The sequence below is a fragment of the Myotis yumanensis genome, unplaced genomic scaffold (genome assembly GCF_028538775.1).
Source record: "Myotis yumanensis isolate MYYU_CA2020_CCGP unplaced genomic scaffold, mMyoYum1.0.hap1 SCAF_18, whole genome shotgun sequence".
NCBI classification, from domain to species: Eukaryota; Metazoa; Chordata; class Mammalia; order Chiroptera; family Vespertilionidae; genus Myotis; species Myotis yumanensis.
This window is the reverse complement of record NW_027223769.1, coordinates 13,902,090-13,927,308: the sequence shown is the minus strand read 5'-3', so window position 1 is coordinate 13,927,308 and position 25,219 is coordinate 13,902,090. Positions and strand designations below refer to the sequence as shown.

Genomic DNA, 25,219 nt, shown 5'->3' with positions numbered 1-25,219 from the left:
CGGGTTTTCACCTCCTCCTCCGACCCCCCTGGCCATCGGACGCCCACAACCGCCCCACAGCCCCGACCTTCCCCAGTGACCCCCGCCTGAGCCCTGACTGCCCGGCAGCGTCTTCATCTCCGCCACCTGACACCCCGTTTTCGCCCTGACATTAAGCTGCGCCGCCGGACGCCCCCGCGGCCCCTCGGGAATTCCGGCGGCCACGCCCGCCCGCCGCGCGCCCCCCACCCCCCCCGCCCCGGCGCCGACCCCGGAAGACCCGGGGACCCGAAGGCGCAGCGTGCTTCTCGCAAAGTGATTTCTCGGAAGAAGGCAAGCCAGGCGGGCCGCGCCCATTGGGCGGCTCCGGAGGCCTTCGCGCGACCATTGGCTGGCGCGACCGGCGCGTGGCGTGTCGGGCCCGCCCCCGACCTTAAATACGCGCGGGCGCCGGAGCCTGCGGCCGCAGCTCCCGAGCGCGGCGGGCGAGCGTGGGAACGCGGGCGGCGGCACCGAAGGCGGGCGGCGGGCCGGGCGCGCACGGCTGCAGGTAGGTGGCCGGGGCGGGCGGGAGGGGATCAGGCGGCGACCAGGTTCTGCCGGGCCGAGACAGCGCGCCGGCACTGGTGCAGCTGCCGCCCGGTTCCGAGCCGGCGCTGCCGCTTCCCCCAGTGCCCTCTGTTTTCTGCACCCCCCCCCCCCCCCCCCCCGTTTCTCAAGGTCCAAGTCGTTGATCATTATGCGGCTGCCCCTAAATGGCTTTGATGCTTAAAAAAAAATCTCATTTTTCTTAAAATCTGGTTTGCATGGACGACTTTAGAATGGTTCATATAATGAAGGGAAATATTTACCCTTTATTATAAACCCCCCGTTGTCCCACTCAAATCCACTACATGGAATGATAGTTGGAGGGTCATAGCGGTGAAGCTGTCCAATAACCAGTACTGCTTGTGCGGGTTAACTTGTGAAGGGGCAGACTGGATTTTTTATCCTGATCGATGACAGGTTTTCTGAGTGAGGTTTGAGGTCCTTTGCTTCCACCATAGCCCAGTCTCCCCTGGCAAGAAGTCTTGTATGGGGTCACAACTAACAAGACCATTTTTATGTAAAATGTCCCCAAGGCAAAGAGCAGACTCTGCGGTGAGAAGATGAAATGTATTACCCGGAGCTGTGAAGTGCTTCAGGAATGGAAACTAGAGACCGCATGTTCCAGGATTTTGAACGATTCCCCTAACATATGGAGGGATATAACACACTTTTTAAAACCTGTTAGGAGCCAGTCTGAGAGTTTCCTTTTGGATTATGGCACGTTCCTCCATGTAAAGAATTAGGGGTGGTTTCGTTATTTTAGCAAGATTAGGGCCAGAGGGAGAAATGGCTCTGATGCTTTTGGGTCTCCTGGCGGCCAGGGCGGATGCCCAGGGGCCCTGAGAGGTGTGGGAGTAGGCGAGTCCTTCACCACCTGGCAGGTACATCCCGGAATTGGGTTGGTTGGGCCCAGGGCGACCTCTTATCACCTGCCACCTGGGAAGCCTGACCCCCGGACTCATTTATAGGGTAGAGATTAGCTCCAGATAGGACTTGGCCCATAAAAAGAATTATTACCTAAAAATCAAGGAAGAGGAAGTTATAAACATGTGACTGGGCTTATAAATTTTTCCTGGGTCAGCATTTGGTGGAATTAATTTGTTAGTGTTTAATAGATCATTATGGATCTTCATTGTATTAGAACCATAGGCTTTTAATGCTGCTTAGAATCTTGCAGGTGATCTCATGAAAATTCAGGTGGGGCTGTCCATGTGCTGAGGTATTATAATCTAACCATGGTTTTTCTCTGCAGAGTAAAATAAGACCCCTTTGCTGGGGTTGGGGTGCCTTTCTGGGCCTCAGTTTTTCCATTTTTGGACCAAGAGGAGCTGGATTAGATGATTTCTAAAGTTGGCCCAGCTTTTATATTGTATGACTTACTCTCCTTCTTAATGCCAGCACTCTTACTTTCTTTTCTCTTTTCTTTTCCTCATAAATCACCAAGAGAGTTGTCTTTAACAATTTTGGGGTTATAAATCCATTAAAAGTCCTACAAGAAGGTTTTGATCACTTTCTGGAAAAATTCCCATACAAACAAAATATTGCTTTTCATTTCAGGATGCTCCTGGAGCATGAACTCTAGTTCATGAACCTTGTACTAAGGGGGTGAGCAAAACGCTAGTGAACAGGAACGTGTCCTTCAATAGACAGATCCACAGACACTAACCTTTCTCTTGTGCTCTGGCCCCGCTCCCTGTCCCCCACACAGCTCCTTCCTCAAGGAGTGGACAGTCTCCCGCCTTTCCAGCAGGAGAGACCCATAGGAATGTGCACCCTGCCAAGTTACTTTCTGGGGGGGAACTTGGTGGTGTCATTTCATTTCTCTCATTAGGTGCTCCTCCCAACTTTGTCCCGTGTTTATAAACACAAGGGACTGTTTTAGAATTCTGGGACACGAGCTCCATTCACTTTGTACATGAGGAGAACCTCAGAGAGAGTTTCAAACAGCTCAGCCAGGTCAAGTTAGAGAAAAGCCTTTGCCTGGAGCCTACGGTTTTCAAATTGAAGCCCAATGACCATTCCACACACTTCACCCCTTTTCCATACACACCGGGGCAGTTGGGGCTATTGGATGAAAAGGTTACGTTGGGTGCTCACAGGACCTCACCTCCTTCTCAGGACCTGGATGCCCTCTCTGACCCCATAGCCACCTGCAGAACTTCTGTAACTTGTTGCTTTATGGACCAGCGTGGCTCTAAATGTGACCATATTCTTGGGGACATTATGTCTTGTCACTGCTGATGGTTTCAAACTTGTTTGCCAGAAGAGGTCACATTTTAATCAGAAGAATAGAAATGGCTTTTTTTTTTTTTTTTTTTGGGTGGGCGTCTGTCCAACTGCCTAGGGGATTCCCACCCCTGTTCTTGTAAACGTGGGCTGAGAGCTGATACGGCATGATTGCTTTCTCTTTTCTCTGTGCTGTGGGGACAGCTGTCTGCTCTGGCAGAATGATCTCCCAAAGGATGTCTTTGGGCACCTTGGGATGGTGAGGTCCCCTGGTTTTGGCACCTTCTGGAAGAGTCTGTCCGGGCTAACTTTGTCTGTAGCCACAGCTGATTTCCTCACGCTTGTCTGCCATCTCCCAGTTGGTCAGAAGAGTTCCTGAGGAAGAAAGTTAGGGTAATAATAACAACATCTGTATTTAGAGAACTCTTCAAAGGTCCAGATGTTTTCTGCACATTGTCTGAGCCCTCCTTACAACGATGCCAAGTACTGATAGTTGTCCCCGAGTTTCAGCCAGTGTGGCTGACACTTCAGTATTAAAAGATGCTCCCAGGCCACCCAGCTGAGAGATGGCGGGATTCGAATGGGACCTCCGCTCTGCCCTTCCCAAACTCATGCTGTTACCACTAAACCAGCTGTGAAGGAACAATCTAGAGGGATAGCCTGAGACTTTCCTCTTTCTTGGAGATCACAAATGCCCTATTTGCTCAGGAACACTGGTCAAACGGGGCATCGAGCAATGGAATTGGCTCTTAGAGCGATGGGTGCTCATGGAAGGGACCTGCAAATGTAAAAATGACTTTTCCCTATCTCGTGCTAAAAATGGAATGATGCCTTAGATGTGCCTGAAAGGAAACCTGGGGTAAAGGCTGGAAGGACACAACCAGAACAGCAGGTGGGGCCAACCTCTGGGTGAAGGACAGCTGCCAGTTCCCAGGGAACTTTCGGTTTTCATTCAGGGCTCTGAGTCCTGGAGGCAGGCATTGTCTTCTCAGGGCAGGCGGCCGGAGTCCTGGATCTGCGGGTTTCCCCCAGCTGGCCCCTGCGTTGCCGCCCTCTGATTTTCCCGTTAGTACTTCTGGGCTGTTAAGTACCTGGGGTGCTGTGATGAATGAGACAGTGCTTGTAACGTCTGAGAATATGTTGTTTTCTTTCCAAGGATGTGTGACCGGAATGGAGGCCGGAGGCTTCGGCAGTGGCTGATTGAGCAAATTGACAGCAACATGTACCCAGGGCTGATTTGGGAAAACGACGAGAAGAGCATGTTCCGGATCCCTTGGAAACACGCTGGCAAACAAGATTATAATCAGGAAGTGGACGCCTCCATTTTCAAGGTAAAGGCTGGGCTTCCTTCCCCTGACCATGAGCGTAGCTTCTGTCTTCCCTCACCGGCTGGTGGAGGTGTTGAGCGACAACTTTTCTTATTTGCTTGAAAATTAATCCCAATTTTTAAAAACAAACATTGATTGAGTGCAGAATGTGTCTAAAAAAATATACCATGTGATTTTGCAGCTATTATGTGATTTAATCACTTTGAGGTCAGTTGTAGAGTGGTGCCTTTTCTGATGAGATTAAGGACACTTTCTTCATTCTTGCAAAGTTGTAACTTCTGGTTGGCAACGTAGGGTCAGCTCAGTGAGAGAGACACCATCTGTCACTGCTTCCGGGCTGGGTCCGATGGGATGTCCTGCTGCAGGTGCCTAGAAATAGTCTCCTTTCCTTGAGAATAGTGAGCACCCCAAGCACTGAGGGGCTTGCTGTTCGGTTCTACCATTTGCACGGTGACTGCCAGCACTGGTTGGGGGTTTGCTCTGTGGCAGGCCTGGCCCTACAGCGTTTGAGTTTTCCTCTCACACAGTCCTCTGCAGGAGGTGCTGTCCTTGTCCTTGTTCTGTAGAGGCACTGAGAGGAGAAGTGACCTGTTTAAGATCTCACAGCTCTTGGATGATGGAGCCAGCATTGAACCCAGGCAGCCCCCCTCTGAGCCCACGCTCCCAACCTCCAGCAGTACTGAGAAACAGAGGTTTCTTGCCATTATACCTAGTACACCTAGATTCAGGCCGAGGAGCCAGGGCAGCGCAGCTCTGCAGCCTAGTGGGTCACCAGAATCCTGTCCCCCACCCCCCCTGCTCCCTGGGGTGCTTCTCTAAGGCTCCAGAAGTGCAGTCTCCATCCCCTGAAGAGATCTGTAGCCCTAGTCAAGGTGAGCCCAGGCTTCCATTTTTGCAAACAGATGCACCACAGATGGTCTGACTCAGAGCCCCGGTTGCAAACTGCTGCTGCTGCTGTGTGCTGGTTCTGTGGGCATTCGGGCCTTTCCCATCACACTGCTCCCTGCTTCAGCTTATGCTCTGGCGGTGATGCCCACAGAACCGGGACAGGGAGGGGACAGTGAGTGATATGGAGGAGGAGTGCAGAGGCTGAGTTGTGAAGGGCCAGAACCAGACCTGAGACCTTGGATGAATGAGGGGAATGAGGCCCTGTGGGACCTCTTGGCAACACCAGACTCAGCCAGGGATGACTGTCTTCTGACACAAAATGACCAAAGATCATACCTTGGCCTCAGAGTGGAGTATAAGTAGGTCAAAGTTGGCTTATGAGGCATTTCCGTCCTTCAGTTCTCTTTCTGACGTTTGTAGTGGGGCCACACATGTAGCAATTCTATTAAGTTTGTCACCTGGGGTTGCAGGGCTCTTTGAGAATCGGATGCCAACTACTGGCGCTCTCCAAGGAGAGTGGGCACCTGTGGATGTTTTGCACTCACCTTCAAGGGGTCCCACGTGGCCTGCATGTCCAGCAGATTTTTTTTTTCCTCATCAAGGACCCCAGGTCAGGAGCCTGGGTTCTGCCAGGTTTTTGAGCTGAGCTAGTGCATACTTTCTCATTCGTGGCGGGGATGCGGATTCCTCTCTGATAGAGGTTTTTTACCTTTAGCGTTATGGTGAACTTCTCTTGGGAATGACTCTAGCTAAATTTAAACAGTGCTAGGGTCCACCTGGTCAGCTGGGAGTTCTAGATCAGCGGTCGCCAACCTTTCGGACCTCACAGACGACCAGTGGTCCTCGGGCCACCGGTTGGCGACCGCTGTTCTAGATTATCAATGGCTATCAGCCGGGGCTCCTCAGCTGTGGACATCTAAGGCCAGATTGTTCCTTGTTGCGGGGTCGTCCTGTGCACTGTGGGGTATTTGGCAGCATGCCTGACCTTACCGACTAGATGCCAGCAGCACCTGCCCCCCACATGTGACAACCAAAAATGCCTCCGACATTGCCAGATGCTCCCCGGGGCATGCTCTCCTCTTTCACATTGGGAGCCCCTCGAGGAGCTGACCATGATCAGGAAGGACGGATTGAAGCAGAAGTGTGGGGTGTGGAGGGCACAGTCACAAGTTGACCATCAGTAAAACTTCTTCAGGAGGAGAGTAGAGGGGGCTGGACCAGTAGGCTGCATAACCCCGGCTTGTGGCTTGCTGGAGGAGATGCAAGGCCGTTCCCTTCACACTGCTCCCTGCTTCAGCTTCTGCTCTGGGGGTAATGAAATAAAGCCCCAGATTTATGTATCTTATGCAATGTTCTGCATGGCCGTTTCAACAGCGTTGAGAAAAATGTGCAAGATTCCCAATGTTTCCGTTGATTACGCAGTCGCTCAGTGTGGCAATCTGAAATGAGTGTACAATCTCAGCAGGAATGGGGGCGGGAGGGAGACAGGGCGCCCACCCAGAGCTGGGCGGCCACTGGGAGGGCAACAGCCTGGGCTGGTGAAATACAGGTGGGAAGGAGCCATCTCTGAGTTGCGCTAGCTCACGCCATCCTCTGAGGGGCGTTTCTCTGTCCACCAAATGTGCCTTGCTATTGGAAGGAGTCAGTAGGCAGGCCTTGGTGAGATAGAGCCATTTAGGGCTTTTCTGGTGAAGTGGAGAACGCTTTAGTTTCATACAAAGACCACCTTTTGAAAATGTCTGAGTTAAAACCAGTATGTTTTTCTGCCTTAGTAAGTGGGTCTTCAGAATCTACTTATACCAGAGACCCCTTCACTGTCCGCAGGCGTCATCCTGAGGTCGGCTTCATGGTGGGGACCAGAGATGGGAGATTGCAAAGGACATTGAGCACAGTTTGTACCACCCCTGGTATACTGATGAGGCCCTGATAGCAGCTCATACTTATTTTAAAAAAAGTATTTTGCTTCTTTTTCAGAATGTTCAGGGTGGAAATCGAGTTAAGGGGTTCTTGAAAGATCTCCCAGCAGGGTGATATCTTAGAGCCAGCCCGAGAACCCTGGAAAGAACTCAGTGCAGGCTGGAAGCCGGTCTCTGCATTTCATGAGCTCCCAGGGGATTGCCATTAAGTCGAGAACAGCTGGCATTTAACCCCATACAGGGTCACCTTGGAAAGTTACCCCTTGGAATTGCAGTTTCCCAAGTGGGGTTGAGAATTTCCTCCAGCTCTGGTATTATTTTAGGTTGGAAGATTCTGCCTAATGCCAAAGGTTATTTTCACCTGACAGTAGTGACCTAATTGGTGTGTTCTGTATTCCAATTTTGAAATTAAAACTATGTCCCTTCACACCTTTGATTTAAAAACAAACAAACAACAGTGCCCCATTCTACCTCTGACCTTAAGTTTCCAGTTTTGTATCTTTGTTCCTAGTTCAGAGTCTAAGGTTTGGAGAGGTCAGAAAACAGAGCTGTGAAAAACCCAACAGAGTGAGAGACTATTTCATTGCATTTTAAACAGTGCCTGGGGAGGTGGGGGGCGGGGGGGAAGGTTAGAATAAATGCCAAAATGCAAAGCACAATTTCTATTAAAAGTAGCAGGGCAGTCAGTGGATGACCACACTCAGAATTTTTGCAAATGTTTCCTTCTCATGCTAAATTTTCATGCCAGGGGTTGATTAAAAAAACACACACACACAAATTGTTCTTTGTTTTGAACATTCTAGTGAAACCATGTGCACTTCCTCCTTGTGCTACTTGACCTCAGGCTCCTCCTGGCTCGCTGGTCCAGGGAAGGAATTGTGTTGGCCTGAGTTTCAGTTTCAGCTCAGCTGGGAGATCTTGGGGTCCCCTTCCTGGCCTGGGTCTTTTTACATCTGTCCGAGAAAGTGGTGTAATTGAGGCCTGGAATTCCTTGAATAAGAGTTGATGGCTAAAAATGGCTCTCAGGAGGGCGAGCAAGTGCTGGTGGGGACTGTGACCATGGATATCTGTGGCCGAGGGGCTGACTGTTTCATGTACTGCTTTCTCTCCTTTCAGGCCTGGGCGGTTTTTAAAGGGAAATTTAAGGAAGGGGACAAAGCTGAACCAGCCACATGGAAGACAAGGCTACGCTGCGCTTTAAACAAGAGTCCAGATTTTGAGGAAGTGACAGACCGGTCCCAGCTGGACATTTCTGAGCCATACAAAGTTTACCGCATCGTTCCAGAGGAAGAGCAAAAATGTAACTATCCTGGATGGGCACTCAGTCCAACAGAGGCTGCAAGGCCCAGGCCTAGGGTGGAAGCCGCCGCTCACAGGGTCTGGGGCAAGTGGTTTTAGCTAAACAAAATAGTTCTCTCCTTTGTATAAGGAATTCTCTTCCCACTGACCTCATCCACCATCTGCTGACCAAGTGGCAGCTTCCAGTTTAGTGAGATGTGGCGCCGATGGAAGGAAAGGGCGGGAGATTGGGTGGCAGCCAGCTCTGCTGGCCTGGAGGCTGCAGGATATCCCTGGGGTCAGGGATGAGATTGGGCAGGAGCAGGGATCCTCTGACAGTGTGGAAGGAATTCCTTTTGTTTTCTAGCAACTCTGAGAGGAGGCTAGGGGACCATCAGGTGGACAAAGAAGGGATGGCAGACTGAGGTAGAGAGTGAAATTCTTGAATGAATTTTTGGATGATGACACTGTTAGTTTCATTTGCTATGACTCAACACTGTCAGAGCCTGGTCATTGTTTAGGAATTCAGGATGTGATGATTCCTGAAGTTTCTTCCAGCTCTGTAATCCCAGGAAAGCATCTGTGAAGAATTCAAAGCAGGGATAGCAACAACGTGCTGCACATCTCCCAAGGCCTGATACCCACACTCCGGTCAGACATCACTAATCAACCAGGATGTGTGGAGCTCGGATCTGGCCCCAGAATCCTTTTCAAAGTGGTGTGCTATGCAGCTGCCATGAATCAGAGCTGGCCCATGAGATAAAATCTAATTGCCACCTCTGGTTTAAAACATTTGTTAACACATTGATTTTCTTAGCCATTAGATATAGCAATTAGAATATGGGCATGACATCCTTTTCTCCTTCAAAGAAGTCCAGTAAGGCCTGAAAGAGATAGAATTCTCTGGTAAGGGTTATGTAGAAATTCTAAGTTTGAGTTCTTCCCACTGTGGGAAGGTTAAAAATGTTGATGGGTAATTTTAAAAAAGTTAAAATTGTGACCCTAACAAATATATGGTGAGCCTGGATCAGAGAGTTACTTGACTCATTAGTGAGGGAACCAGCTCGATGACCAAGATTGATTGACAGAATATGCCACACTGGCATGGTGGGTGAGGTCAGTGGGAAGAGAATTCCTTATACAAAGGAGAGAACTATGGTCAGTGAAGGGCGGAGGCGGAACCTGGCACTACACCACAGCTTGGGAGTTATCTTTTCTGCTGGTCGTTTGTAGCTTAATTGCCTGTACATTAACACCTGGCTTTCCTGAGTCTGAAGTCTAATCAATAGTCAGTACGGAGTCAAACTGACCTGGACAATCAGATGACCCTTAGGGGAGACCTCTTGGATAATCCTCTGGAGTGGTTTCAAAAGGCCAGTCATCTTTTTGCTTTATTTCCCAGTTTTGGAAATATGTACATATTTCCAATATGTAAATATTTTTTGTCACCACAAAGTAAATTGTGATTTGAAGTAATGGAGAAGTTTCTCTTACTCCTCTACCCCCAGGAGCAGCCAAGCTTGAACTGGCAGGTGACCCCAACTTGTTTATAGTGTGGGGCACAGCCAGCATCACCTGCAAGGGTGGATGTTAAAGAAGCAGGTTCTCAGGGGGGCAGAGAGGCATGGCATTTGCATAAAGTCTACATGGACCCATTCTCCTCTGTACTTCAGTAGTTTGCAAGCTACATTGGGGGTGCCCCACCTGCCCCCTACATCCCCCATCAACAGCTTCTAGGTGAATTCTTGAATCTATCAAAGTGGAATAAAAGTTCAGCGAGGATGAAACAATAGGCCAATTTTGTAGCTCGCTGGGACTAATGTTATAATACATCTCACACTGATAAACTTAAACTTCTGTCTGGGGAAGAGGCATAAGAGTGAGGAGGAGACTAGCCTGATCCAGAGAGCTTGTTGTGGAAATGCTCACGTGCCTTTAGTGATTCCTGACGAAGGCAGGTTTGAACTGGGCCTGGGTGAGTCTTTGCTGTGCTGTGCATGTGCGTGAGGTGTGTGTGTGTGTGCAGATGCACACGTGTACTGGTATATTTGGAAAGGCTAAAAGGAGATTTCCTGCCAATTAACTTAAAAAAAAAAAAAGAATCTAACCTGCAAACATATTTTGCCAGGAAACCTTTGAGTGCCTACAAGTGCCCCAGCTTGTAAATTTAACCTCTGCAGCTCGGTAGACGCCTGGTGTAAAGGGGCTCTGATATGCATTCATATGAGATCCCCACAAACAGAAGGAAGAGACCCAAGTGCTCTTTGGCCTCTAAGTGTTAGAAACAACAACAACCAACTTCTCTCTTTTGATTCTGCTGATCAGATGACTGAAGAAGCATGGGAAAAAAATGTCTAGGCCTTTCCCAAACCAGGGAAGATACTTTTATTTCCTTCCACTCAGCATTTAGAAACAAACCACTGATGGCCTCAGTGATGGTAGGGATGCCTCAGTGCTCTGGCCACATTTTGTCATGTTTGTCTGCTTTTCCATAGGCAAATTAGGCGTGTCGACTCCTGGCTGTGTGAATGAAGTCACTGAGATGGAATGTGGTCACTCTGAAATTGATGAGCTGATCAAGGAGGTAAGTGGGGCAGCGTTTCCGGAGGTCTGGCCCGACAGCAGAAGGCATTGTTCTTGCCCTGCCAAGACATCCAGAGCCTCGGGCTCTCCCAGCAAACCTTGTCTCTGCCCCGACAGAGAGAGAATGTGAGGACTGGGCCACCTGTGTGAGGCCAGCCTCCGCCAGACGGTCAGCCCGTTCACCTGGTGTCCAGTCCTTAATCCCAAGGGCTGGGGAGAGTGCTTGCTCTGTGTCAGTGATGTTCCTGCAAGCTCTGGATTTTCATACTTAAACCTTCTGAATGCCAGTCTTTTGTAATGCATTCTATATTTCCGTACCTTCTTAGCATGCTGCAGTGAACAATATGGGAACTTTCCTTCCTGCTTAGGGTTGTCCCTGTGGCATGATCATTGTACTAGCCTTCATGGCTGGTGGGCTGCCTGTCTTCCAATACACAGCTTTTCATCCTTGATGGGTTAGAACGCCATATAACCAAGCTTGTTAGAATTGTACGTAAAGTCATAGTTAATAGGCTATAAGTAAAGGCTTAATGGGGTCCTAGGCAATGGGTATTTGAATACCAATTTTAGCTCTATGGGTGCCATTTTCTTCTACATTTAGCCTTTTAACTATGTTTTTATGGCTCTTACAGGGTGGACATTGCATAGCTAAAATAATCCCACACAGCCCTTGTAAAAGGTGGTGGAGGTGCTATATAAATTCTTCTTAATTCACATAGCAATGCTAGAATCCCTGGGAGTGGCTTGGTGGTCAGGAAATGCAGATAACAAAATATAATCTGAGCTGCCTGACTTTTCTGCACATGGCAGCTGTTACGTGTCTGGGTGGTCTTTGGCAGCAGATCAGCGGAATTCCTGGTTTCCTGTCACTCCAAGAATGTCCCGTTTTCCATGAGGCTTTTCTGCTGACTCAGCAAAGAGAGTGAAATAACAGGATTGGTGCACCAGGATCACAGGAAAAGCAGATTTCAAAAACGTTTCCCAACTGGATTTACCCACCTCCTTTAAGAAAGGGGTCTGAGATGGGGAGTTGAGACATGATGTATTGAGTGAGATTCATGAAAGCTTGGCAGAGTCCATTCAATGTCAGGTGTGCTGGGGTACCAGAACCGGCAACAGGCAGTTTCAGGAAAAGGTCAATAAACTTATTATTAAGGGCCCTGAAGAGGTTAGTAATTCAGTTACGTAGTTTGATCACTGAGCATCCTGGATCTTTCAAGATACAAGTAAAAGTTCCCTTTTGTCTTATGAGCTAACAGTGACAATATGGTCTTAGTTAAGCATAAGCCTTTCATCTTTACAACTCTGGGGTCCTGCTTTGGAAGCCTAGTGACTGTGCTGCTCTCTGTCTTGTTCCCGGTCGCACAGCGTCCTGTGGATGAGTACATGGGGATGGTCAAAAGGAGCCCTTCCCCGCCTGAGGCCTGCAGGAATCAGCTCCTCCCAGACTGGTGGATGCAGCAGCCCAGCGCAGGTGAGGATGGGAGTCCAGACCACTCCTAGTGCTTGGGAGCTGGACGTGTTTGAATGCTTTCAGCCTTATAGCAGCCGGGGTGGGGTGGGGATGGGACGGGGGTACTGCTATGATCCCTATTTTATTGACGGTGACTGCCTCCCAGGAAGACACATGTGTCCTTCCCATAGGAGGTGTCTGCTTCCCGCGCGGCTCCTGGAGAGGTCAGAGGGGAGGGAGTGCAGTGAACTTCTCCAGGACCAGAGGGGATTCACAGCTCTGGGCCACGTTAGGTCTGTTTGGTCCTCCATCCAGTTTCTTCAGACATTAGGGACCTCTCAGAGCCAAGCACAGCCCAGAGCGGCGGCTAGAGAACAGGAGAGCTCCGGAACGGGCACTTGCTCGCTCAGAGCCCTGGATTTGAGTCCCCTGTCAGAAGTTGCATATCATATACATGGCTCAGTTTTCTCATGACAATGGAGACACCAGACTGACCCTACAGGGCCTGGAAGCTAAATGAGGCATTCACCCTCTTATTAGCTCCTGATGACCCGCCACCTCCACCACTGCTTGAAATGACCCTCCCTCCGGGAGCATGAGTGCCTTTGCTCCCTTACTTGGCCTCTCCCCCACTGTCCCCAGTGGGAGACCAGGAGGCGGTCGCTAGCCTAATGGGCCTCAACGGTTGTGGGTGTGGGGTGGTGCCAAATCAGGGGCCCTGGAGAGCCCCCCTCTCTGTGCCAGCAGCACCTCTGAGAAAGCTAGCTCGGGCTGGGCTCCCCTTCAAGTCAAGCCCTGGCTGGTGGACACGCAGTCCCCCGGTATTTTGGGAGCAGGGGGAAGGAAGCGTGGCCCCACAATGTCACACTGACACATGGTCAGAAATCCCACAGCACAGAGGAAGTCTCCCCCCTCCATGCTGGTTGGGTTGAGGTCTGGTTTTCTGCGTTTATGAAACATAGGTCGCCGCACTGAGAGGGAAAAACACCGAATTCAGCGGAAGCCTGTGGCAGGGCCTCAGGAGCACGCCATATGCGGCTTTTTAAGAAACTTTTGGAGAGGGGGAGCATTTGGGTTGCTTCCCCTGCACACAACTGAGTGTGGCTGGATCTGAGTCTGCTTTTCTCTTCCTCCGGCAGGCGTGCCGCTGGTGCCGGGTTACGCTGCCTATGATGCACAGCATTCAGGTACGAAGTGCTCTGGGCCAGGCCGGGTGGGGGGCACTCTGAAGACAAAACTCGAAGGACCTGTGTGGGTTCTTGAGGGCCCCTGGATGAGCATGATCTGGTGTCAGAAGTCGGGCACCTGATTCCTCCTTTTGGTTTGGGAGTGAGCAAGTGGCTGGTGAGAGTCTTCTTGGTCTGGACCAACAAATAGATCTGAAGAGCTCTTTGCAGGCGTAACTATATGGGAGAAAGAGTGTGGGGACAGACACACTCAAGGCCCAGCTCTGCCCCTGTCATGTGACCCCAGGCAAAGTAATTGAACCACTTGGGACCTCAGGCTTCTCATCTGTAGAGTAGGGACAACAGTAGCAACTACCTCATGGGAATGTTGTGAGGGTCAAACACAGTGTTATTAAAACTTTCTGGTAGGGACATATTGGTCAAGGGATGTCACCAGTGACAGTTTGTTTTACTCTCTCCCACCCAAGTTTATAACAATAACAATGCTAATAACGATAATGGTGGCAGTGATGCTGGTGATGATGGTGGTGATGATGGTAATCATGGTGAGGGTGATGGTAATGATGGTGATGATGGTGATAAAGATAATGGTGGTGATGATGGTGGTGATGGTGGTGATGATGATGGTAATGATGGTGATGGTGATGACGGTGATAAAGATGATGATGGTGGAGATGGTGGTGATGATGGTGGTGGTGGCTGACATTAGTGAATGCTAACTGGGTCCAGGATCATCAGTGAGACTTTCATGGCCTAATCTCATCATCACTTTCCACCACCCCTAGGTAGGTGCTGTTATTTCCATTTCACCAGCTCAGAAACCCCTGTTCACATAACTTGTGGGCCACCGAGTGGGGTGTGGCCCCAGGCTGTTCCATCCCTGCTCCTGCCCCAGATGACAGAGGTGGTCTCTGTGCCACATTGTTGTCTAATTACATTGGGGACTCGGACCGTGTTCCTGCCAGCGGCTCCTGGAATTCACATTCAGGCTTGTTGATGGCGTCTTCAGAGCAAAGGAAGCTGGTGTCTTCCCCCAAAGCGGCAGGTTCTGTGAGAAGGGGGCAGCCTGACTCCTCAAGATGGGCCACATAATGTTGGGGCCGGAGACCCCAGGCCTCCTGGCACAGAGGGGGAAACGGGGCGCAGAGAGAAGGGCCTTGACCACGGCCCTCATGGGATGAGTGTTTTTGGGTGGAAGAGGCAGGTTCTCACCTAGGCAAGAAAATTTTAAAGCAAACGATGCTCCCATTCATCGAGCCCTTGCCCATTGCACAGCGGCCCTGGGAGCGGGGGGACTGTTATAATTCTGGCTTCACAGATGAGGAAACTGAGGCTTAGTGGTTAAATCTCTCACCTCAGATCACATAGCTGGTAAGCGGGATTGCTGGGTTCAAACCCAGGCATCTGGCTTCAAGTCCGTTTTTAGATTTATGCTGGGCAGCCACCATGCTCACCAGAGGCTCAGCTCCTGGAGGCCCCGGGTCATGGGACCGGGCCTTTGACCTGGTTAGCTCTGGGCTATGGCCCCAGGAGTCTGCTGACCAGCGCTTCCCGGGGGCAGGAGAGTAGTCTGGCACATGCTGCAGTGTCTGGGCGAGAAGACATGGTCTGAGGAGGAAGCTTCCTCAGTTATTCCAGAGCTGTCTCAGCACACAGCAGGTGGAATGACTCGCAAAGAGAATCCTACACCATTCCTCTAGAACAGTGGTTCTCAACCTTCCTAATGCCGTGACCCTTTGGTACAGCTCCTCATGTTGTGGTGACCCCCAATTTCATTGTTACAAATTGAACATAATTAAAGCATAGTGATTAATCACAAAAACAATATGTAACTATATGTATTTTCCAATGGTCTTAGGCGATCCCTGTGAAAGGGTCGTTCGACCTCCAAAGGGGTCGCGACCCACAGGTTGAGAACCGCTGCTCTAGAAGTTGTGGACTTTGGTACCTCTGCTCGGTTCACACAACACCTCCCCAGTTGTCAGGGGCCCCCAGCTATTACCCCTATAGGGACAGGTGATATAATGGTGAAGTGTCAGGAGAAGGACAACAGGGAGTGGCAGAGACTGGCAAAGTGGAGGGGCCACCCTCCTCTCGGCTGCTTGTGGTTCCTGCCCAGTGGACTTACAGACCCAGCCAGACTCAATTTTCTCATTTTAGGAACCAGAGGTGTGGATTTTTAGGTGAAATTTTCCCATATAAAAGGTTGGCAGCAAATTTGTGTGAGCAGCACCTCACTGTGCTGGTGGATCCAAACATGTCTGTGGCTGCCGTTCGTGCTCTTAACTGTATGTATTTGAAATAATCGGGGTGAAGTACAATGTTTGAAACTGAGTGTGACTTGGAGCTTAAGAATACAGATGTTGTGCCGTGGCTGGTGTGGGTCAGTTGGTTGAGCATTGTTCCATGCACCGAAAGATCACTGGTTCAATTCCCAGTCAGGACACATACCCAGGTTGCAGGTTCGATCCCCAGTCAGGGTGGATATGGGAAGCAACTGATGAGTATTTCTCTCTCTCTCTCCCTCTCCCTATCTCTCTCTCTCTCTCTCTCTCAAATCAATTAAAAAAAAAAAAGAACTCAGATGTGGAGCCAGTCTGCTAGGGAGGGAGTGCATCCAGGCTCCCCAATTAGCAATCGTGCCATTGACATCACCTTAACCTGTCTATGACTCAGTTTTCTCACCTGGAAAATGGGTATAATTTTAATAGTCTCTACCTCATGGGATTGTTGTGAGGATTAAATGTGCTAATAGGTCTAAAGCACTGGGAACAGCCCTTGGGATGTGCTGTGTAGACCAGGGACTGTGGCTTATAACTTCAGGGGTCTCATCTATATAGCTAATCTTTTGTCCTCTTACCCCAATTTATTTAATAACCACTTATACGGTACGGTGCTGACATATGCTAAGTACAAATGCAAGCTCATTTCATCCTCACAGTAACCCAGTGAAGTGGGAGTATTATTATCTCCACTTTGCTGATGGAGAAACTGTGGCACAGAGAAGGGAAGCCACTGCCCAAGGTCACACAGCTGGGATAATGCATCAGGCAGTGGGTTCCAGAGTGTGAGCTCTGCTGCCACTGTGGTCAGACTGTCCCCTGGCAGGGCTGTTCTTGGTGGGCGGGTGGATGTAACGGAAGCAGGACAGTGTTGCAGCGGGGCTCTTAGGATTGCCAAGGGCTGGACTGAGTAACTGGAGGCCCTTGATGAGTGGCTTCTGCTCTGTGGGTCTCCACTGCTCGCCTGTAGGGCACAGTGAGCCATGGCTCAGGCCCTTCTGGCTTGAATCTCCTCTGAGCCTAAGCTGTCCCCTGGCGTTGGGGTCACTAGGACAGCCCTGCCTGGACATCTGGCACACCTTGTCCGTTGCTCCTGAAGTTCATACAGCAAGAGACACTAGTGTGAAATAAGGCCACAGCCGTGACAGGGCAAAGGGGCAGAGTGGTGGCAGAGTCATCTGGTGTGTTTCATCCATCGGGACAAAGTTCAGAATTGTTTCAGAGTGAAGGAAGTGGAATGTGTCAAGTCATGAGGCGATGCGGACATGGCAGACTTGGAGGTGGGAGGATGGTGAGTGGGGGGTAATGACACAGGGAGTCAGATGCTAGTGCTGCTTCTTACATACTGGGTGACTCCACCCGGGCCTTAGTTTCCCCAAATATCAAATAAATGAGTTGGACTGGAGCCCCTGCAGCTCTGATTCCCGGCCCTGCGTGAGTCTAGACTGCCATTAACGCCAACGTGGGAGGAAATGGAGCCTGTGGGGAGTCCTAGTATTTGACTGAGCAAATGATTCTTGAGCAAAGCCCGTAGGAGCGTCCAGGGGATTGTAAGTGCACAGCAGCATGAACCCAGCTGAGGTAGGTGGCCCCCACAGGGCTGCCCCTGACGGTTGTGCAGGTGTGCGCTGCACAAGTGTAGGGGGCACCATGGAGTTGGGCAGCTCACAGTTCATGTGGTTCAAGGGATCAGCCCCAGATTGCTCTTTAAGGGTTCCCCAAACTCACCAAGCTCATTGATAGTGCATGTAATTCTCATAGTTTAAGGCTATTAAAATGCAGATTTCTCTAGGAGTATCCCTGAATTGAGCTGTTGTCTTTATTCCTTAGTTTAGAGGTTCCCAAACTTTAGACACTTGAGCCCCACCTTTCACACTTTGGTTTTCATATCTGGGTACCCCCTGGACTATCATGAATGTCCTGTTTTTCTCTAAATCTTACTTTTTAAAACTTAAATTTACTGTAAAATGGGGGCCATCTGTCATTGCCTGGAAAAGGAGAACCAGTGTCACTGCTATAAGTAGGAAGTCAGAGGTCAAAGCACATTCATTGAAGACCAGATATTCTGTTTAGAGATTCTGGCCAAAGCCTGCCCCTTGGTGAGAGGGAGGTTGTCAGCATGAGTGTTAAAGACCTGCCGGCACCGAAGCGGGGCTTTGTTTCTCGGTGATCAGAGATTGAGAGCATAGACATACATGTGTTGTACACGGTTGCCTAGTTATATAGCTGTATATACTCTAGAACAATGTAGCCTGCTGTCTACGTTCATAATGGAAGGATATGCTAGGTCTGAATTCGAGGTTAGTGAAAATAAAGAGATATCTTTTTTCTTGACAAATTCACAGTCCCCTGGATTTCAAATTAAGAATCGATGTTACATATTATGACATAGCAGTGGTATAGCAGTGCCTGTGAGGGGGAGCCAGTTTCCTAGGAGAGTAAGTTGTTAAAACCTCGTCACTCTCAGGGTGACTGATAAATTGTGGCAGCTGTCAGCCCTTCCCAGTGGTAGGGAGCACACTATAATGGTTTTCTATATTTGGAATCATTGGTTTCCTTAGCAATTCTGTGTACTTATTCAGGCTTATAAAATTATTATTTCTAGAAAGAGTGCATGAACTTCCCAGAATGCCAGAAAGGTCGTGGACACACAGACAGGCTCCCCCAGTTTGGGAGGAAGAAAGGCTCTGGGCATTTCCCCAGGAAGGACCAGGGAACCCCCTTCCCCTCAGCCCCTGACCTGTCCCCCCTTTCCCCACAGTCTTCTCCCAGATGGTCATCAGCTTCTACTACGGGGGCAAGCTGGTGGGCCAGACCACCACCACCTGCCCCGAGGGCTGCTGCCTGTCCCTGAGCCAGCCGGGCCTGCCCAGCACCAAGATGTATGGGTCGGAGGGCCTGGAGCTGGTGCGCTTCCCGCCTGCGGACACCATCCCCAGCGAGCGGCAGAGGCAGGTGACGCGGAAGCTGTTCGGGCACCTGGAGCGAGGCGTGGTGCTGCACAGTAACCGGCAGGGCGTGCTGGTCAAGCGGCTGTGCCAGGGCCGCGTGTTCTACAGCGGCAACGCCGTGCTGTGCAAGGACAGGCCCAACAAGCTGGAGCGCGACGAGGTGGTCAAGGTCTTCGACACCAGTCAGTTCTTCCGAGGTCTGTACACTGTCGCCTTGCTGCCTGTGTCTTTTTTCTCCTCTAAATATATTTTTATTCATTTCAGAAAGAAAGGGAGAGGGACTGAGAGATAGAAGCATCAATGATGAGAGAGAATCATTATCAGCTGCCTCCTGCACGCCCCACACTGGGGATCGAGCCTGCAACCCAGGCACGTGCCCTGACTGGGGATCGAACTGTGACCTCCTGGTTCACAAGTCGACGCTCAACCACTGAGCCACGCCGGCTGGGCTGCTGCCTATATCTTAAAGATCATGCCTTCTTCCCAGGGCCATTTGTCGCCCACAGTTCCCATGGGGATATGTAGGGGCTAGAGCAGGGGTCTTCAAACTTTTTAAACAGGGGGCCAGTTCACTGTCCCTCAGACCGTTGGAGGGCCGGACTAGAGTTTAAAAAAAAACTATGAACAAATTCCTATGCACACTGCACATATCTTATTTTGAAGTAAAAAAACAAAACGGGAACAAATACAATATTTGTATTTGCATGTGGCCTGCGGGCCGTAGTTTGAGGACCCCTGGCTAGAGGCACAGCTGCAGCAGGCGCACCCCCTGTACTTGAATTCTGCTCTGCACTTCTTTTGCTGAGCGATCCTGGGGAAACCTCTCCATGCCTGGACTTCCAGCGTGTAGAATGGGACGAGCAGTACAGCAGCTTCCTTGCACAGCTGTTGGGAGCATTAGGAACTTAGCACCTTGCAGCTCTGTATGGACTGTCCCTACACCCTGGGAGCTGGTTAGAAAGCATTTCCTTCCATATGCCTTTGGGGCAGAATCTGCATCTTGGCCAGGCCCCGGGGGTTTGTGTGTGTGGACCTTGTAAACACTGAGTCCTCGGGACCACGCCCCCACACAGAAGTGCTGCACATCAGCCATGGTTATTCTGTGAGGTATATAATTAGCTTCCCACTGTGTGTGTTCCTCCTGGAGGTCAGGGTGTCCGAAATCAATCAGTCAGGCTGCCTGCAGCACTACCTGGGAACCCTTCTCTGTGCTCCAAAGCTCTCTGCTTCTTTCCCTCTTACAGCCAGGAGCTAGTGGCACAGCTCTCCTGCCTCCTGGCCTGAGAACTCCTGGAGGCCTCCTGGAGAAGGGGCCCTGGCAAGGTGGGCGAGGTAGCATGTGTGAGCTCGGGTGTGAAAGCACCGAGGAGTTGCAAACGCCCGCCCTTCCTCCTCGTGTCTTTCCAGAGCTGCAGCACTTCTACAACAACCAGAGCCGGCTTCCCGACAGCAGGGTGGTGCTGTGCTTCGGAGAGGAGTTTCCAGATATGACCCCATTGCGCTCCAAACTCATCCTCGTGCAGGTAAGAACAGGCAGCTTCAGGGCTCGTGGCCAGATCTCCCAGCCCACACATCAGGACCCAGCTTATTCTTGGGCGGAAGGGACTGGGGTGCTCCACTTGTGGGCAGGGGCAGGCCTGGCGAGACCTTCACGTGGCAGCAGTGGATTCTTGCCACTGCCGAGCCATCTCCTGTTCCAGGACTCTCACAATCTGTGTGTCTCCCCTGTCCTTTCTTTGTGTGGTTTGTTTTTCTAAATCAAAACCTCCTTTCCAGAAGGATTCCACCCTGCCTTAGGCCTAAGTGACCTTAATAAGGGTTTTACAAGCCCTTATTTAACCGTCGTCAAAGGAATGCAGCTCTAATAGTGGAGTTCTGGACACTGGCTAGCCAAGTGGGGGACAATATTGAAAAAGCATACATAGGAGTCTTTGTAGGGATACTGCTTTCTCTTTCTTTGCATCTCCTTATTCGGGGTTCATTCATTTGGGACTCAAATGCTAGCTTTAGACGGGAGCTATCAAAGAATCTGGCTGGGGTCAAAGGAAGTCCCACCTCACTTCCCATCTCCAACTCTGACCTGTGCACCATCCCTCTAGATCGAGCAACTCTATGTCCGGCAGCTGGTGGAAGAAGCTATGAAGAGCTGTGGTGCTGGGTCCATGATGCAGGCTCCCGAGGAGCCCCAGCCAGACCAGGTCTTCCGGATGTTTCCAGATATTTGTGCCTCCCACCAGAGACCCTTTTTCAGAGAAAACCAACAGATCACAGTTTAAGTCTCTCTCTTGGGCACCCCACCCCGCCCACATCTCACAGTTCATTATTACAATTACTGTTGTAATTATTTAAGGATATAGATCCCTCTGACCTGGGGTGGGATGCCTCACTCTGCTCTTAATTTAGTAAGGGCGTTCTCCGAGGGCTCCACGTTCAAAGCGAAGTTGTGTCCAAGTTCTATCGTTCAGATGTAATCATTGAAGCTCACACCAAGTGGTCTGCATGGTGTAACTAGAACCTCTGATTAAAACGTTTGTTTCCTGTATTGTCCCCTAATTATCGTTAGTTGCTATGATCCTTCAGCATTTTGGGATAATTGATATTTCCCAAGGCTTTCATTCACTTTGACTAGCACCTAGTTGCTTGCAGTAAAGAAATGTGGGGACCAACTTGTGAAGACAAGTCTGCTTTCCGTCTTTATCTTCTGTTAGAGCTATAGATTTATGATTTCATATGCTTGATTCGATGTGAGGTGCTTTTGGACTTTTAAGCATGTTGATAAGATTTAAAAATACATTAACAAGTACTTTAATAAGTATTATTAAGCTTCCCTTTAATAAGTGAAAGCAAGCGCTCTTGGCGAGTTTGGAGAATGTACATTCTTCCCAGAATCCGGTGCTAGGAAAGCGTTTCCGTCACCGTGTGACCTGGTGTGTTCTGATTTTCAGACAGTGGAAGGTTTCTCTTCGGCATATTGTTGCAGGAAGCTTAGAGCTAAATGTATTTTTTCATTTCTGTAATGAAGTCATCCCAGATAACCTCTCCGGCTGCTTCTTTCTAAATGGTTTTGACCTGTTTTTAAAATATTTGTAATTTTAATTGTCCAATTATAAACCGCTTTGCAGCTTTTCTTCCCCCCCCTTCTTTCCATAAAGTGGGCAGGATAGAAATCACGCGTTCAAAATAAAGGGTGTCCTTCCCTCCCCCAAATGTCTGCACACTTTAACAGCTGACAGCTCAATTGCTGTTTCTTTTCATATTTAACCCATTGGAATGAATAATTATTCAAAGTGTGTCTACATTTTTGGGGGACACCTTGTATAATTGTGGATTTTATGAGCCTTTTGCTTGTACCTTGATTCAGTCACTCCATTCACCAGCCGGTGGTGTTGAGTGTGAAGCCATGGCTAGAGTGGACTGGGGATGTGGACGACACGTGTTGCCTGTCACCACTACACTGGTCTTGGGGTGAGCTGTGGCTGGGGGAATGCCTTCCCCCATCGCTACCTCTCCTCCACGCCCCCACTGCACACCAAGTTCTTCAGTAGAGCCATCTAGTGGGATTTCCATGGAGAAGTCCCAGTTTAATCCTGATGCTAATCAAAAGCCAGGGACAGAAGACTGAAACCAATGGCCTGGCTTAACAGAGAGGGCAGTTCACGCTACCTCAGACCCTCCAGTGAGCAGTAGACCACATCGCCACGACCCCTCTAAACCGCTTTCAGGATCAAAGAGCACTTGAACATTTTTTTTTTCTAAATAAGTGTTGTATTTTGTCAGGTTGGGGTGCCTCTTGTCTGTGTGGCCCCTGTGTGCTACACCGGGCCTGGCAGAGATGGGCACCCACGCGTGCGAGGAGCGCCTGCCCCACTTGTTGGTGGTGCAATTTGCTGGTCTGGCCGAGTCAGTCCCACCGTGGGTGCACCAGGCGGGCTTGGGGGTTGGGAGGGCGCGGTTGTTTTGCTTCCACTCTCTTGGGGGTGGGGAGAAGCATCTTTTCTGTATTCTTTTCCCTTTGTCACACAGCCTGGGTCGTCACCACCCCTGACTCAGAATCTTACCATGAAAGGACACGTCACCCCATCGATGTGAAACACTCACATCGAATGTGAAGAAATGGGAAGCGTTGGCATTTGAGGGACAAATTGCCCCCGCTCAGCCAATCTGGTGGCCTTGAATAACAAAAGTCCCCGATTTAAAATCTGAAAGGCCAAAGAATGCCTGTTTATTTCCCCCCATTATTGCTGCGAGGGTGATGCAGGTGTAGCACTAGCCAGCTTAACAATGACAGGACCTTCGGATGTGCCGGAATCCACGCAGGCACCTAGGAAAACTTCAGTCAAAGTGGCTCTTCGCCTTTGGCCAACCAAGTGAGCATTACAGCTTTAAGGATAACAGCTCTTTTCTGAAATTTTGTGAGATACTGGTAAATAGGCTTTAGTTTGTAGCTCAAATGAATGTCAAAATATACATCTTTAATATGCAGGATGAATATTTATTTTTGTATGCATTTAAAAATATATTAATCTCCTTTATTCTTTATTAAAATAAAGTGCTCTTTTTCAAAGCTGATGTGTGCTCTGTTTTTTAGTTTTTTAAAGTTACTGTTCAATATGTTATCATTTTCACTCGATCCTAGGTACTGTAAAGGGGGAATTAAATAATACCACACTGTGATCTTAAGAATGTTTTGCTTGTTTGTTTTTCACTCATCCCCAGGAAAATAGAAAAACTATACGGAGACTTGCAGATCATGCAGAATTTCCTGGAGAAATGTGGGGCACACCCTGTTTCTACTAAAACCGAGGGCCAGTTTGGGGTTCTGTGAGCTGACTGATGACACCAGAGGGTGTGGAGGAAGTAGGAGGCTGGCATTGGTAGCAGCACTTCCTGGAAGCTGCTGGAAATGAGTTGTAGGAGGGCCTCCTGGGTTGGGTCAGCTACATGTGATGGGACTGTGAATCCTTTCATTCATACACATGCTCATTGCGCTATGTCCTGGGACCAGAGTGGGGACACCAGGGACCCAGTTTGCTTCTAGTTTAATGGGACATGCCTGTTGAACAACCCGGCAAAAATTGTCAATTGCGGGGAGGCACAGGCTCCGGCCAACCCAGGTAGAGAGATGGTACCCAACGCACTCATCTCCATGGCAATGGGTATGACCTCTCCAGCCTCAGATGGGCCCAGGGCGACTGGGGCTGTTCTTATTCTCAGGTTATAGATGAGGAAACTGAGGCATGGCCCATGTTTGACTGACTGCGGGTCAGGTCTGAGAGGCTTTCTGACAACACTTTGCTGCCGTGCTGCAGCCTCCTGCTGATAACACCACATGGGAAAGGCAGCAGCTGGGCAAATCGCTGACTTTCCCAGAAATCTTTGCAGTGAGTCATGTTCATTCCCGAATGCTGCAAGTAGGAATTTTGTTTATAAGCAAGCCTGTGGGTCCATCCGTCCTGTGAATTCAGGACCAACTGGATGAAGTCTGCCTCTCCCCAGAGTTCAACACCCTTGTGCCGATAGTTGGCAAATTCTTCCCACTCAGCTTCTCACAGCATCCTCAGAGGGCGAGGAGGGAATGCAGGGACAAGATGCATCAGGAGTAACCAGAAGTTCTAGAAAATGCTGTGAGGACCATATATGTGAATTAGCTTCTGAGAGGTTGACTCTTCTCCAGGACCTGAGGGGCAGCTGGTGGGAACGGGCTGATGAGACATGCTGGGAAATAAACGGCCTTCACTCTTTGTATTTGAAAACATTCAAAGGAATGAAGGTATTTCAACAGTTACTTTCTGAGTGCCATTTAGCGCATTAACTCTGGCAAAATACATCTAAAATGGGAAATTTTTTGTTTTCTTTGCAATGTCCAGATGGATTGAGATGGTGACCCCAAGGGTTAGCATCCAGGGGCTCTGCTGGGCCCTCAGAATCCTGGGAGAATTTTGCCGAAGGGCAGGCATTCCAGTGAACTACAGGGATAATTCTCTTCACAAAGAAGCAATTGTGGGAACTTAACTTGTGTGAATGATTCAGGATCTCCACAATAGAAAGTTTCGTAACTCAATTACTCAGAAATATTCAGAAAGTCTTTCTAAAGAATTATCTATAATTAATGTAATTGTGACAGCTCAGTAGGCTGGGAGTGCGGGAGGGGGTGCTTTCTCAGTGGAAAGACTGGCTGCTTTTACTAGAAGTAGGAGGGAAGCAGCAAACATCGCGACCCACTCATAATCTATACCTCCTTCTGGGACAGGTGCACAGTACAGCAGGTTGTTCAAAGCTCTCACTCAGGGTCAGAATCTTATTTAATTCAATGTTTCCCGAAGTCATTTGCTCTAATGTTATGCCTTGCAATGTGTCTATAGATGAGTGGTGCCTAAGTGTGCATATTTCTATCCTGCTCTTATTGGCCTGTCTTTCAGTCTAAATGGAGTCTGCCAGGATGGGGATGGCTTCACTCATCTCTTTCTGTGTAATAAAATACCCCCAAACTTAGGGGCATAGAAACATTGTATTTTGCTCATGGATTCTGTGGGCTGGAATTTAGACAGGGTACGATGGTG

At 49.6% G+C, this 25,219-nt stretch overlaps 1 protein-coding gene across 1 annotated transcript; it reads left to right on the top strand.

The window, feature by feature from the left end:
- The first annotated feature begins 454 nt into the window (after positions 1–454).
- On the top strand, positions 455–23,223 carry IRF8 (interferon regulatory factor 8). Its single transcript, XM_070397945.1, has 9 exons — positions 455–529; positions 3,950–4,124; positions 8,042–8,225; positions 10,699–10,787; positions 12,155–12,260; positions 13,379–13,426; positions 18,470–18,856; positions 20,067–20,182; positions 20,759–23,223. Exons 2-9 carry the CDS (start codon positions 3,951–3,953, stop codon positions 20,933–20,935), a joined length of 1,281 nt encoding a protein of 426 aa, XP_070254046.1. The 5' UTR covers positions 455–529; position 3,950; the 3' UTR covers positions 20,936–23,223.
- Positions 23,224–25,219: the final 1,996 nt, after the last annotated feature.